At 39.6% G+C, this 13,824-nt stretch overlaps 1 protein-coding gene across 2 annotated transcripts in view; it reads right to left on the reverse strand.

Annotated features, from left to right (window-relative positions):
• Positions 1-3,885: 3,885 nt before the first annotated feature.
• Positions 3,886-13,824, reverse strand: part of LOC111869312 — a 20,618-nt gene continuing 10,679 nt past the window's right edge. For both annotated transcript variants that reach the window (XM_023860723.2, XM_023860724.2), the window contains exons 4-6: positions 13,367-13,522; positions 7,971-8,145; positions 3,886-4,397 (exon numbers count right to left, since the gene is read on the reverse strand). In XM_023860723.2, the coding sequence (XP_023716491.1) occupies positions 4,215-4,397; positions 7,971-8,145; positions 13,367-13,522 (514 nt within the window). In that variant the 3' untranslated portion in view covers positions 3,886-4,214. The remainder of the gene's footprint in view (positions 4,398-7,970; positions 8,146-13,366; positions 13,523-13,824) is intronic.

Below are 13,824 nucleotides of genomic sequence, written 5' to 3' on the forward strand. Positions count from 1 at the left end.
AATACAGAGGCCCTTTTAGACCCTCTTACGGAGTTTGGTCTAGAAGTAAATGTAGGGAAAACTAAGTATTCATTGATGACTTCTAACCAGAAGGCAGACAAAACCACAGCATAAAGATAGCTAATATTCTGAAAATGTGGCAAAGATCAAATAGGGTACCTGAGAATTACATAAAAAAATCAGAATTTCACTCATAAAGAAATTAAAAGAGAACCAAATTCAGGAAGTTTTTGCTACCATTCAGTTCAGAATCTGCTGCCTTTCCAGCTGCTATCTAAGAACATAACATTTAAATCATACAAAACTGTAATGTTACCTGTAGTTGTATATTTGTGTGAAACTTGCTCTCTCACATCAAGGGAAGGAAGAATGAGAACGTTTGACAAAATTGCTCATGAGTAGCTTCATAATATGCATACAGGAAAGCCCGAAGGAAAGAGACCAATAGGAAGACCACGATGTAGGTGGGTGGATAAGATTAAAACAGATCTTAACACTTCGTGGACCGGTGATTTAAATCACCCTGGGGACTGGCATTTTTAAACATACTACCCTAACTTGTGTACTGTTCACTTTAAAAATTAATATAAAATCTCCTAATTAATTTTTTGAACTAAAATTTTTGGAGAACACTTACCAATGCTNGCCCTGGGGGGTCCACATGAGGCCTTCGTGGGGTGGGAGTTGATGGGCCCAGTCGTACTAAGTCTTTGTGTGACCCTGGTTCTGCTGCCACCATCTGGACTGTAGCCCAGGCCTTTGCCACATTCATCAGAAATGCTTTGTATTTCAATTTTGAATCAGGGTTTAGATTTTTTTTTAGATTTTTTGCTGTCCCCACAATGTTACTAAGCGCAATGTTATTACCCGCATTATCATCGGAGCTACTGTCACTTTTACTGTCTGTGGCCACAATTCTTTGTTGTCTCCCATCACTGTTGCTGTCTGAATGACAATTAATCCATTACTACGCCTCTCACAAGGCAGGTCAGCTAGGTCATCAGAGGAGAATTTGTCCTTGATCCATTCTCCCCACTAGCTACTGGCTGATACACACAGCTTGAAGAAGGCAAAGCATTTTCCTTTATAGTCGGTTAAGTAAACAGCGAGGTCAAGTTACTGACTGCTAACTAAACATTCCAGAGTCTTATCGCGCATCTGCAGGCAGTTGCATGCAATGTAGGTGGCGCCAGAGCAATGTATAGTGTGTTGCAACTTATCGTGTTCTAAAAGCCTGTTAACACGCGAATGGTCCGACATGTTTAAAAGCGAAAACCTTTTAAAGGGTGCGCGGTCAGCAAAGTGTTAAGAGAGATAGGATGTGGTGGTATGGACTGGATTGATCTGGCTCAGGATAGGGACCAATGGAGGGCTCTTGTGAACATGGTACTGAACCTCCGGGTTCCATAAATTGCTGGGAAGTTCTTGAGTGGCTACACAATTGACAGCTTCTCAAGAAGGGTTCAGCTCCATGAAGTTAGTTAGTTGGTAGCTTTATAATTTGTTCTCCTTGCCAAATGCTATTAGAATGACCTAATCTAGGAGGATGAGATGGGAAGGATACCAGGGAGAAATGCATACAATGTTTTGGAAGAAAACCTGGATGAAAAAGACCACTAGGGAGACCTAAGCATACGTGGTGTGTTCAAAAAGTATCGAACCTTCTTTTTTCCTGAGTAAACCAATGAAGCGGGGGAGGCTCCCTTCGGTGGAGATGTGGAGGGGACATTCATGCGCAGTCGTGAATTTTTTCCCGCCCGCAGAAAGCGTTAGTCACTGGCAGTCGGCCTATGAGTGAGGACGTGTAGTGAGCGCTCGTCAGATTCCAGTAAGGTGTAAAATGACGGAACAACATGAGCAGCGATACTGCATCAAATTTTGCCAAAAGCTTGGCGATACCCAAGTGGAAACCATTCGCAAGATTCAACAGGCTTTTGGGGACAATGCCATGAGCAACTCACGGATAAAGGAGTGGTACAACCGCTTCAAAGATGGCCGCACATCAGTGGACAGCGAACCGCATTCAGGCAGACCCTCAACAAGCCGAAATGAGAATGTCATTGAGCAAGTGCGGACTTTGGTCATGGAGGACTGTCGTATCACAGACCAAGAACTTGCGAACGAGGTAGGGGTAAGCGTTGGATTGGTACATTCAATTTTGACCGAGGATTTGGGCATGAAGAGAGTGTCCGCGAAATTCGTACCGAAACTGCTAACCATGGAGCAGAAGCAACGCTGTCTGGAAATCGCACAGGACATGCTGGACAATGCAAACAGTAACCCCAACTTTCTCAACACCGTGATCACAGGCGATGAGTTGTGGGTTTATGGGTACAACCTGGAAACCAAGATGCAGTCATCACAGTGGAAACATCAGACATCCCCGAGGCCAAAAAAAGCACGGCAGGTCCGCAGAAATGTCAAGGTAATGTTGGCCATTTTCTTCAACTCCCGTGGGGTTGTGCATCATGAGTACGCACCACAAGGCCAAACCATCACAAAGGAATACTACCAGAAGGTCCTTTGTCGTCTTCGTGATGCTGTGTGGCACAAACAACTGGATCTGTGGGCAGTAAAAACTTGGCAGCCCCATCATGATAACTCACCCACCCATTCTGCGCATTTGATTCAGACTTTTGTCGCCAAACACAACATCCCTGTGGTTTGTCAGGCTCCCTACTCCCCCGACATGGCTCTGTGTGACTTCTGGCTATTTCCCAAGCTGAAAATGCCACTGAAAGGAACCCGATTTGAGTCAAGAGAAGACATCATGCGGAATGTGATGGCCCAGCTGATCACCATTCCAAAAAAGACGCGTTCCAGAAGTGTTTCCAACAATGGCGAAAGCGCTGGGAGAAGTGTGTGCATTACCAAGGAGACTACTTTGAAGGGGATTAGGGTTTTGTACCTCCAAATCAATAAATGTATTTCTGCCGACCACAGGTTACAAGAAGGCTTAAATGAAGATGGGAGGGTGTGGACTGGCTTCATCTGACTCATGTTAGGAACCAATTTGTGGACACAGTAATGAAGCTTACGGTTCTATAAAATATTTGGAGCTTCTTGACATGTTAAAGAACCATTAACTTCTAAAGAAGTAATCTGCTCCAACTACAATAAACTCCCAGGAATCTTGTATTGACTCATCCATAATTCTCATGCAAATGGCAAACTTGGAAAATTACATTTTTATATGGGGGCACATGGTAGCGTAGTTGATTGGGGAACTATGCTACAAGCTGGATGGTCACAGGATTGAATCCCAATGAGGTCATTGGATTTTTTTCAATTTATCTAATCCTTCCCAGCAGCACTATGGCCCTGGGGTCAAGACAGCATCTAACAGAAATGAGTATCAGGAATACTCTTGGAATATTCTTGGGGGCAAAGGGCGGCCGGTGTGTAGAGCTGACAACCTTACCACCATCGATGAACTGATTGCCTAGAAACTGTGGTAACCTCAACATCTCACAACGCCATGGGCCTCCAAGACCTGTTACAGGGATACCTTTATTTTTTTACTTAAAGTTATATTACAGAATCGCAATGTGCATGCTCATTCATCACATGGTGGTCGTCCCAACCACCATCAGCAGCACTGCCCATTGTCCTCCATAATGCAGGTGCCATTACAATTATAGTGAGTGATCAGTGATAACAGCAAAGGCTACCTGAATTTATGATCATGCTACAGTATATTTCAAATCTTTCACCCATCAATCTGCTATGTTGCCTAAGAAGACCCCTGCATAAGAATTAAAGCTAAAACATATTGTTCTGATTTTTATACAAGAAACCAGAACATTCCCTTCCCAATACATGCTGGACAACATGGAGCTTAGTGTAATTAGCACAGAAGAATAGATGAACTTGAACATTTTAAAGTAAAGTAAAGTACTTACATTTATTCAGCCTTCATACAAAAGTTAGAATAACCTACAGAACTGGAATAAATATTATATTATAAATAAATTACCACTAACTAACAAAGTATCATAATAATATAAACACAAAATGCACTTAAAATCAGCCTCTATGGTACCCGTTAAAAAAATGAATACTTTCAGCAGAATAATCCATATTTATAGTGTAATCTAGTAAAGCTGATTATGAGTGCCAAAGTTTAAAATCCATAATATCCTACAATCTGGAAACTGTTATTCACAGTGTCTGCCTGTGACACATCTCTGAACTCAAAAGCGGTTGTACAGTAATCAGTCAAGAAGACGTTCTGACTGGCTTAAGGAAGCAAAGTTCTTCTCCTGTTCCCCTATGGATGGCTCTGTCTCTGTTTCTGCCATTATTTGCTGCAACCACTGCTGAACTTGAGATGGACGTCGACTGTCACCAATAAAGCTGTCATTTGCAGATGCCAAAGTTTCAGAAGATACTTTACTCTGCGAGAAAGAAACAAACTTCATGCAGAAATATGACAAAATGAATCACATTTCATCATGAAAATTTAGTTCTATAATCTTCAGATTAGTTTATATTTAATTTCTTTTTACCACCTTCATTTTTGTTAAAAGATTTACTGGCCATTAACTCAGCCTCACAGGCTTAAAACTCTAACAGGTAGTTTTTCGAATATAACTAAAAATTACTATATCAGCACCAACAGCAGCTACTGCCACACACACCAACATGCTCCCACAGTATCAAAGTTGGCTTATGCTGTCTGAACATAATGATCACAACAATTTCACCAAAATTGTTGTGAAGAATAAAACGGTATACTGATGTGAATATTATTACATTAAAAGCATTTGATTTTATTGTAAACAACTCTTGTTTAGTGCTTGTTTCACCATGGATTCAAAAGAATGTTGGATTTGCTCACACATACAAGCACATTTAATTTCTGATAAACTATATGCTGTGCTGAAAGAACAAAGCAGAACATATACTTCATTGATCACTGCTAGGAGAAATCTTATGAGGCAGAATACTAATGAAAAAAATAAGAGATGCACTTCAAAGTAAGCATGTGGCAGATGGAATAAAGATATATAAATAAAATTTGAAAATGCATGCAATTAGGCAGCAAGATCCAAATTAGTATACCTATACATTGCCAAAAAATATACAATTATAATTTTTCCTGTGGTTATGTACTGTTGTTAAACTTGGTCTCTGACATACAGTGAGGGTGTTTGACAACAGGATGTTGAGGAGAATATTTGTACTGAAGAGAGATGAAATGACAGGAAGTCTGAGAAAACTTACATCATGAGGAACTTTGTAACTTGAACTCTTTTGCAAAGTTATAATTAGAGTCACCAAGTCAAGGATTATGAGATGGGCAGGGCATGTAGCATGAACAGGGGAGAAGAGGAATGCATATAGGATACTGATGGGAAAGCCAAGAAGGCACCACTACTAGTATAAAGATATAAGTGGCTGGATAATGTTAAAATAGATCTTAGAGATAGGATGGGGGGGGTATGGACTGAACTGATCTAGCTCAGGATAGACCAGTGGAGGGCTCTTGTGAACACAGTAATAAATCTTCAGGTTCCATAATATGCTTGGAAGTTCTTGAGTTGCTCCATAATTGGCGGCTTCTCAAAAGAGCTCAGCTCCATGAAGTTACACAATCCCAAAGGGCACAAGTGTGAAAAGTTCCAGAAGTTAAAAAAATAAAACGCAACTTTAAAAATATCTGAACATCTACATGATTGTAGCATCCAGCCGTTGAAATGGCAGAGGAACAGGAGGACCATTAAGCCAAAAGTGATTTTTAAATAATTTTACCGTTGTGAAGGAAAATGTAGAAGAAAATTTAATACAGTTCAGATATTTCGGAATGATAATAAGTAATCAAATCTGGTCTACAAAAGGAAGATTAGCAGCTGTGGGAAACCGCTGTGCTCATTATGTAACACCCTCTATCCACAAAAGTTGGCATTAACTTTGCTGACAAGCGGTGGTTTCTTGGTCGGTATAGTTTGCTTGCGGACTACAGGCCACAGAGTTTTTAATAACAAATCAAAACCTGATCCAGGAGGAAATTAAGAGGAGACTGAACTTGGGTAAGGCTTGCTACCATTCAGTCCAGAACCTTTTGTCTTTTCGTCTGCTGTCCAAAAACATAAAAATTAGAATATACAAAACTATAATTTTGCCTGTGGTTCTGTATGGGCATGAAACTTGGCCTCTGACATTAAGGGAGGAACACAGACTGAGGGTGTTTGAGAACAGGGTGTTGAGGAGAATATTTGGACCAAAGAGAGATGAAGTTATAGGAGTATGGAGAAAACTGCATAATGAAGAGCTTCATAACTTGTATTCTTCTCCAAGTATAATTAGAATGATAAGGAGGATGAGATGGGCAGGGCATGTAGCACAAGAGGAATGCATATAGGATATTGGTAGGAAAGAGACCACTGGGAAGACCAAGGTGTAGGTGGGTGGACAATATTAAAATGGATCTTAGAGAGATTGGATCTATCTGGCTCCGGACAGGGACCGGTGGAGGGCTCTTGTGAACACGGTTCAGGGTTCATAAAATGCTGGGAAGTTGCACAATTGGCGGCTTTTCAAGACGGGCTCAGCTCCATGAGTGAGACTGTTCTGAAGAATACAGTACTGTTAATGAAGGAGACTCAGAAATAACAGATGATGCAAATCTATGTAAAGTTTTAAAGAAGCCTACACCATGGTTACCACACACTGATCAACCCCAAATATAATGAAATGAGTGGCTAGATAAAAATGCATTACCATGCCTACCTCATTTTACTGGGGATATATATACAGGGTGATTCACGAAGTTTTACCCCCACTTAGGGAGGGCATTCCTGAGGTAATTTGGAACAAAAAATGTTAATATACTAATGGTATCCAACTCATAATTAAAGAGATACAGTAATTTGAAAACTGGCGAAAAATCTTTTTTTCTTCGAATTTCAGTCAAAACAAATTAGAAATTCAATACAAACACTTTTTAAATGGTTAATGTTTTAGGAGAGAAGCATTCTAAAACCATTTTTTTTTCAATTTCTTAATTTTGCATTGTGCAACATTTTTCATCGATTTTGTGTTACAAAATTACATTATTTTCAGCATCCCATTCTGTAAACATACCAATGGTTGCATATCACACCCTTCTATCAATCTGTTTCCTTTAAACTGTAGTGCTTTAGAAGACGACTGGATTTACATAAGATTTTCAAAAATGTCACCCTGCATGTCAACACAATGCGTTGAACGCGTATGAACCACTCTGCCTATCTACCTACACACAACATTAAAACCTGTCTACCTTATCTGCTGACATAGCTGACTGGAACGTATGGTCGTCCACGCTGAAGCATAGTGCTGCATTCACAATGATGCGTTTCGAAAATCTATTGTTACTCCGTAACTATTGAAAATCGACCACAAGTTTATAAGGAAATTTAGCAGGAAATAACCCCAGGAATATGTACCATAAGCCAGGGTAAAACTTCGTGAATCATCCTGTATATATCTTGTAGTTTCTTCATACAATTTTATTCAGTTGTGTGAAAATCTCTCAAATTAAAAAGTGACATGCCTATATATGAAAAATGGCAATGTGTTAATTCACATCTTGATATACAAAATTCATAATTGCAGACCATCAAAAAAACAGCTTAAATTTTTTATCTGAATTAATCAACAGCAGAGCAAAAACAAGTAGCATGGTCATATCTTGAGTCAGACTGGTATTTAAAACACAGAGCTGTTCCCTATTTATGGAATTCTCTCCTGTCAGACTATTTCTGTGGTAAAGTTTTAATGTCTAATGTTTCAAAACCATAAATGGTTAGTTTTAATTCCTTACAGATGGTAAAACATGTTCCTTTCACTGCTCCCATACACCAAAGTCAGACCATAAGTGCCAGTGCTTCTATGCAAAGTATGGAAAGGAATGGACATTCATACTTCAAATCAGATTTTTATTGTTCTTCTGACTGCCATATGATGGGCACAAAGCTCACACTCACAAGTGCAGATCCTGCTGCGGCTGATGTTTCCACCTGTGGCTGTTGTACTTCACTAAATCCCTCCAGACGTGGAGCAAAGTTAAATCGAACAATTTGCTGTTGAGGTGTTGAGTGATTTGAGAGAGGTTTGTAGAGGCACACGTGGTCTTCATTCGCATCCTGGTACTCCTCAACTCTAAAGCATACAAACTAATGTGTATTTCCATTTTTCATCTTTACCAAATCTTTTCCCATTATCCCACTAAGACCACCATCTGTAAGTCAACTCATTCTACCACCTATTTACTACACTAGCTGATAGATTCTAAAGGGTTCTGACGGTGGTGGATGACACACAGTACTGGGTTTTTGGATTTTTTCCATCATCCAGAATTCTAGGTAATAGAGGACAGGACATTTTGGAAACTGGATCTGTTTCCATCTTCAGGTGAGAAAGGAAGACACCTACTCAGTTGGGCCCCTTAGAAAGACGTAATCCCAACCACTCAATCCAGTGACTGAAATTAGCTCTTTCTAAGGGGCCCAACTGAGTAGGTGTCTTCCTTTCTCACCTGAAGATGGAAACAGATCCAGTTTCTGAAACATCCTGTCCTCCATTACCTAGAATTCCAGATGATGGAAAAAGTCCAAAAACCCAGTAATTCTGTGTTCTACTATACTAGCTGCTGTATAAAACAGATTTTCGGCCTGCCTTTCTGATTTCATGAAGAGTGGCAAGCTTATGATACTTCTCGTACTTTGTTCTATTGCTTCATCTATATTAACATTAATTTGGAAGTGGTCATTATATTTTACAGCATATGAATGAAAAGCAAAGTACAGGCAACATTGGTTACACCAAAAATGGTGCGTTAAATAGTGAACAGATTATGAATAAAACTTAGTTCATAATTCAAACATATGTTCAAAGAATGTATATAGGGCTTCTCAACATGTCCAGTTTTTTCGCCATGTCAAAAATGCATATGCACAAAGAACATTGGCTGCTTCACTACTGAATTGTTGCGGGGTTCGCAACCCTTTTTAAATTTTTTAATTTTAGGAACTTGAGTCTGATGTCTGGGGTCATGCCCTCTACTAAATTTACAGCACGTCAAGAGGTTGACCTGCTTCCTCAGAGAAAAATGTTATATCTACCCCTGCCATTCCATAAATTAGTGGGGTCCTGGAGTGTTTCGTCTGGGACCTATCCTTCAACAGCAACTGGTGTAATCTGATCTGCATGAGGGTTCATGTCTCGGGACATTGGTCTGCAAGTTTAGTTTTAGATAGGTTTTAAGAAGAAGAGGAAAGTTGAAGGGTGCATTTTGTCTGGGTTGGGGCTATGGGAAGGCTGGCCAGGCTTACGTCCACCAGCGCTTGTATGTAATATACACTAAGAATCAATAAATCCTCTATTATCTGTAGTGAGTATTTGCTCTTTGTGGTTGGAATACCCGCTCCAGCAGCCAACTGACCATCACCATCACTGAATTATTACGCTACCGCTCGGCCAACATAATTCAGTCGACCCGCCACCATCTTGGGTCACGACAGAATGAACAAGACAAAAAGAAGCCACACTACCAACCCCTACATAATGTTGTATTTTAGCGTCCTGTTGCACTGATTCGTATCCATAATGTGTATATATTTACCGTCTTACACATACATCCAGCAATACAATGCACGCAGCCACATAAGAAAGACACACCATAAGACACAGTATATACGCAATTAAAACATAAGAAGAACGACTCCCATAGCGGATGAATGGTGTTACACATGAGTTTGATATACGACATGTAAGATGATAGATCTTAACCAGTTTTAATATATAAATTTTATTATTGAACAACGACGAACACATATTTTATATCATTTTATAAATGGACACTTGATGGCAGGCAGTGCAATGGTTTAATGTGAATGATACACCTGAGGATGGCAGAATGATGCCTGAACATGTAGTGTGAAGTGACAAGTGAAATTGTATGCACTAAAAGACGGTAAATATATACACATTATGGATATTAATCCCCTACATTCTATTAATGATGGCTTATTTCTCTCCAACATCTCTGTGCCCTTGATCATTTAATATCATAAGTGTCTCTCTAAGACAGTTTACAGTATATGGGGAAGAAGAAATGTTAGAAGACCCATAACAGATGGACTGACTAAAGGATATTTTAATGAGGTGGACTGTAATTGCTCCATGGTAGGATGATGACAATGGACATTCAAGGGGACCTACAGTTTAACATGTGTTCTGAACTACAGTACATTTCACTATTATAAAGTTTTACCTTTGTCAGAGGTCTTAACATATAGTTACATGATACTTTTTTATCAGAACATTCATAACATAAAATTAATCGAAACTGTATATTAACCCTTTCACTGCTAGTATGTTAACCTTTAAGAGATGGGCCATTTAAATTCCCGTAATGGCAGTAGGCCAGAGTTAATTTAAATGTCCGCCACTGTAGAGTATTAAAAATTGTAAGCATGTTACTGAAAATGCTGTGATTTCTACAATTTTTGTGATAAATGAACGAAATAAATGCTGCTTTTATCTAGAAAGAATATAGAATCAGATATTGTAATTTACAGATTTTAAAATCTGTAAAAATTGTTACACTGATTCCAAAAAAAAAATTTCCCAATTTCGAGCGTCTGTCCACAAATATGCATACAGTTTCTGCAGTATAAATGCATGCTGCTGACATCCTGCCTTACTATGTCTTATCTGGCAAAAGGGGAGGAAGTTTATGTTTGTACTGCACATTCTCCAGTCATGTCAGAACCTTTCTGTATGCATGAGTGTGGGCGAAGTCTTATCGTACTCTGTCCTTCAGAAACTCTGACTGTGTATATTTCGGACTAGCCACACAGAGGTACTGTTCTTGGAATACCCCCGCATATCCCCCTTGCTTCCTCGCCACTTTCAGAGTCGTCTGTACCGCATTCTGAATCGGTATCATTTATCAGCAGCCTCTCAATTTCGGCTTCTTCCATGCGAAATGAGGCCATGGTGGATAGTTGAAATTGTGATGTTTTATAAGCGTTACGATTTGAGGCCACTCGACATCACTGGCCGACTTCCTCTAATACAAGACTGAGGTGTCGTGTGTGCTCTTCGCGTGGGAAATGGAGTTACATCTGGACAAAGTGCATGAATTGGACGTCGGACTGCATTCAGTTAGATGACGCAGGAGGGAAGACTGTCTACTTATAAAGCAGGTGCCCAAAATTAATGTAAGTAGAATAAGAATTTCTATCTTAAAATTAGATTTTAATACACCGTGCGCACATGTGGACTATGCGTACCCATACGGTGTCACACGGCCACTCGGCTATACTTTAAAGGTCTCCATACGGTGTCGCTAGGCTCTTAAAGGTTAAGTAACTCTCAGTACCCTCTGTGCTGAAAATAATTTTTGAATAAATCTTTTATAAATAATTTAACCCTTACACTGCTGCGATCAACATATGTCGATCTCTGAAAAACATGGCGTCCTTGCTGTTATTGACAAAACCCATATTGCAAATTTAGAGTTTAAAACTCAGGTTGCTTTGCGCAATGTCATTCAAACTTGGCAGGTGCATAGTCATCTATTGGGAACATAATGAAGCATCATTCATTTCAATGACTGCATTCTTCTATCCTCTAGCTTAAGAAATGTAAAAGGTTGCATCTGCACAGCGAGACAAGCGCTCCCTGGTCATGGGGAGCGGGTATTTCACAGGGCTAGTAAAAATGGCTACGTATAGTGTGCAGTGCTTTCCATAATAGTTTTAAATAAAGTTGTGGACCTTAGTCAACATGTGACATAGTGATAAGCCTAGGATAGTAAATTATGTACTTTTTTGGCCATCTTGGACAACCCTGATTTAAATGGATTTTTCCCCTGTGGAAAATAATGAATAATTTAACATTTTTGCAACTTCTGATGCCTGTTTCCTGTCTGAGGTAAGATTAGTTACATTTTATCACAAATTTTCATACTTTGCACTTAATTGAGGTCATGCAGTCTGGTAGTTTATCAGTGAACTTCTGTCAGACTGAATGGCATCACATCACAGAAAATATACTCTTCACGGTCAAAACTGCACGAGCCTCAGGCTGAACAGTACTTTTACCTGGATAATATTTTTACCCCACTTTCCTCATTCCCTTCAGGTTTCTGTGTCTTCAACTTTTAATAACTTTTTAATCAGCTGACAGTTTTTCATCCCATGGAGACCATCCCAATATTGTACTTTTAATTTCCTGCCATAAATAATACCAATATGGAGGCCTTGTGTTCTTCTAAGATGGCAGCAATAGCACCAGTTAATGGAAAGTTCTGTTATTTGAGCGCTACTATATTTATTTGTGTATATCATGCATCTCTATTTTTAGACAAGAAATTTCATAAAGAAAATTAAATACTGTATTTTAGCTGCTGATTTCTAGTTAAATGAGTATAAAAATAAGTGACTGATTCTCATCAGAGTTCTTCCTTGTTAAATTCATACCATTTTTTTTATTGCTAGTGGGGTGGGACTAAGTCCCTTGTACTGTGGCCACTTCTGGCCTATTGTACCAGCCCCAGATGATAGGTGATGGTGATTGTGGAGCAATTGGTGGAATGAAAATTGGCAGCAGAAAGCGAAGTACTTCGAGAAAACCTGCCGCAGCGCCACTTCGTCCACCACAAATCCCACTTGACCAGACCCAGGATCATACCTGGGCCGCCACGGTGGGAAGCCAGCAACTAACCGCTTGAGCTATGGTGCAGCCAGATTCATACCATAATAAAGTAAGACGGTGGTAAGATTGTCAGCCTTACACGCTGTCAGCCCTTTACCCCCAAGGAAGATTCCTGGTACTCACTTCTGTTAGAGGCTGAGTCGACCCCAGGGCCATAGTGCAGCTGGAAGGATTAGGTCAATTGAAAAATGCAATGAGCTCATTAGGAATTGAACCTGTGACATTCTGGCTTGTAGAGCAGTGTCTCAGACAACTACAGCTGTAATTTTCTAACCTTAATATAAGAGTAACATTTTACTCTGAATCACAGCATTCACTTATTTTAAGCATCACAAGGTCATGCACAAATTTCTGGGTAAAGAGATGAATAAATTATGCAAATAAATACTGCAATAAATGGTAACAAATGGACAACTTCTGACAGTTCAGTTCTTTTGCAGAATGTAAAATTAAAATATGGCGACCATACAAAATATATACTTAGCATTCAATTTGATGATAACTAATGAACCAATGGGCTATGCATATAAATTTTGGATATTCACTGTCTTTTTCTACACCAGGGCTATAATGCTTTCCACACATTTCCCACAAATCATATCTCTATCGCTGTCATGCTGCTACAAACAAGAAAATGTTTATGAAGTATTACTCTCACCTGTAAGGGACAGAGAATGGTGCCACACTTCCCTCAATTGCAACAAGATTTCCTCCTTTCACGCTAACTTTTCCAAAGGACAAAATGCTGTCATACAAATACTCCTCTTGGTCCAGATTCAACGTAACCTGAGGTACTGATCCAACTGCAGCACCACTGAAACACATGATCCACAAGAGTGACGGACCATCCCTGTCTCTGACAGCAGATTACACTAGGACCCAATGGCCCTAAAATGGTGCTGACTAACATTCAGGTTCAACAATAACATGGAACCTCTTGATCAAATGAATGGCTGTCTGCTACTCAAGGAGACCCTGAATCATGGGGTTACATTAAATTTTGGAGCTATAAGAGCTCAGGTAGTAAGTGATGGACTATGGACTCCACAATTGGGTGTTAGAAATTTTCTCACGTTATCATATCCAAAGAAGTGGTGATTATACAGTGTATTATTC

The sequence above is a fragment of the Cryptotermes secundus genome, unplaced genomic scaffold, assembly GCF_002891405.2.
Source record: "Cryptotermes secundus unplaced genomic scaffold, Csec_1.0 scaffold274, whole genome shotgun sequence".
Classification (NCBI taxonomy): Eukaryota; Metazoa; Arthropoda; class Insecta; order Blattodea; family Kalotermitidae; genus Cryptotermes; species Cryptotermes secundus.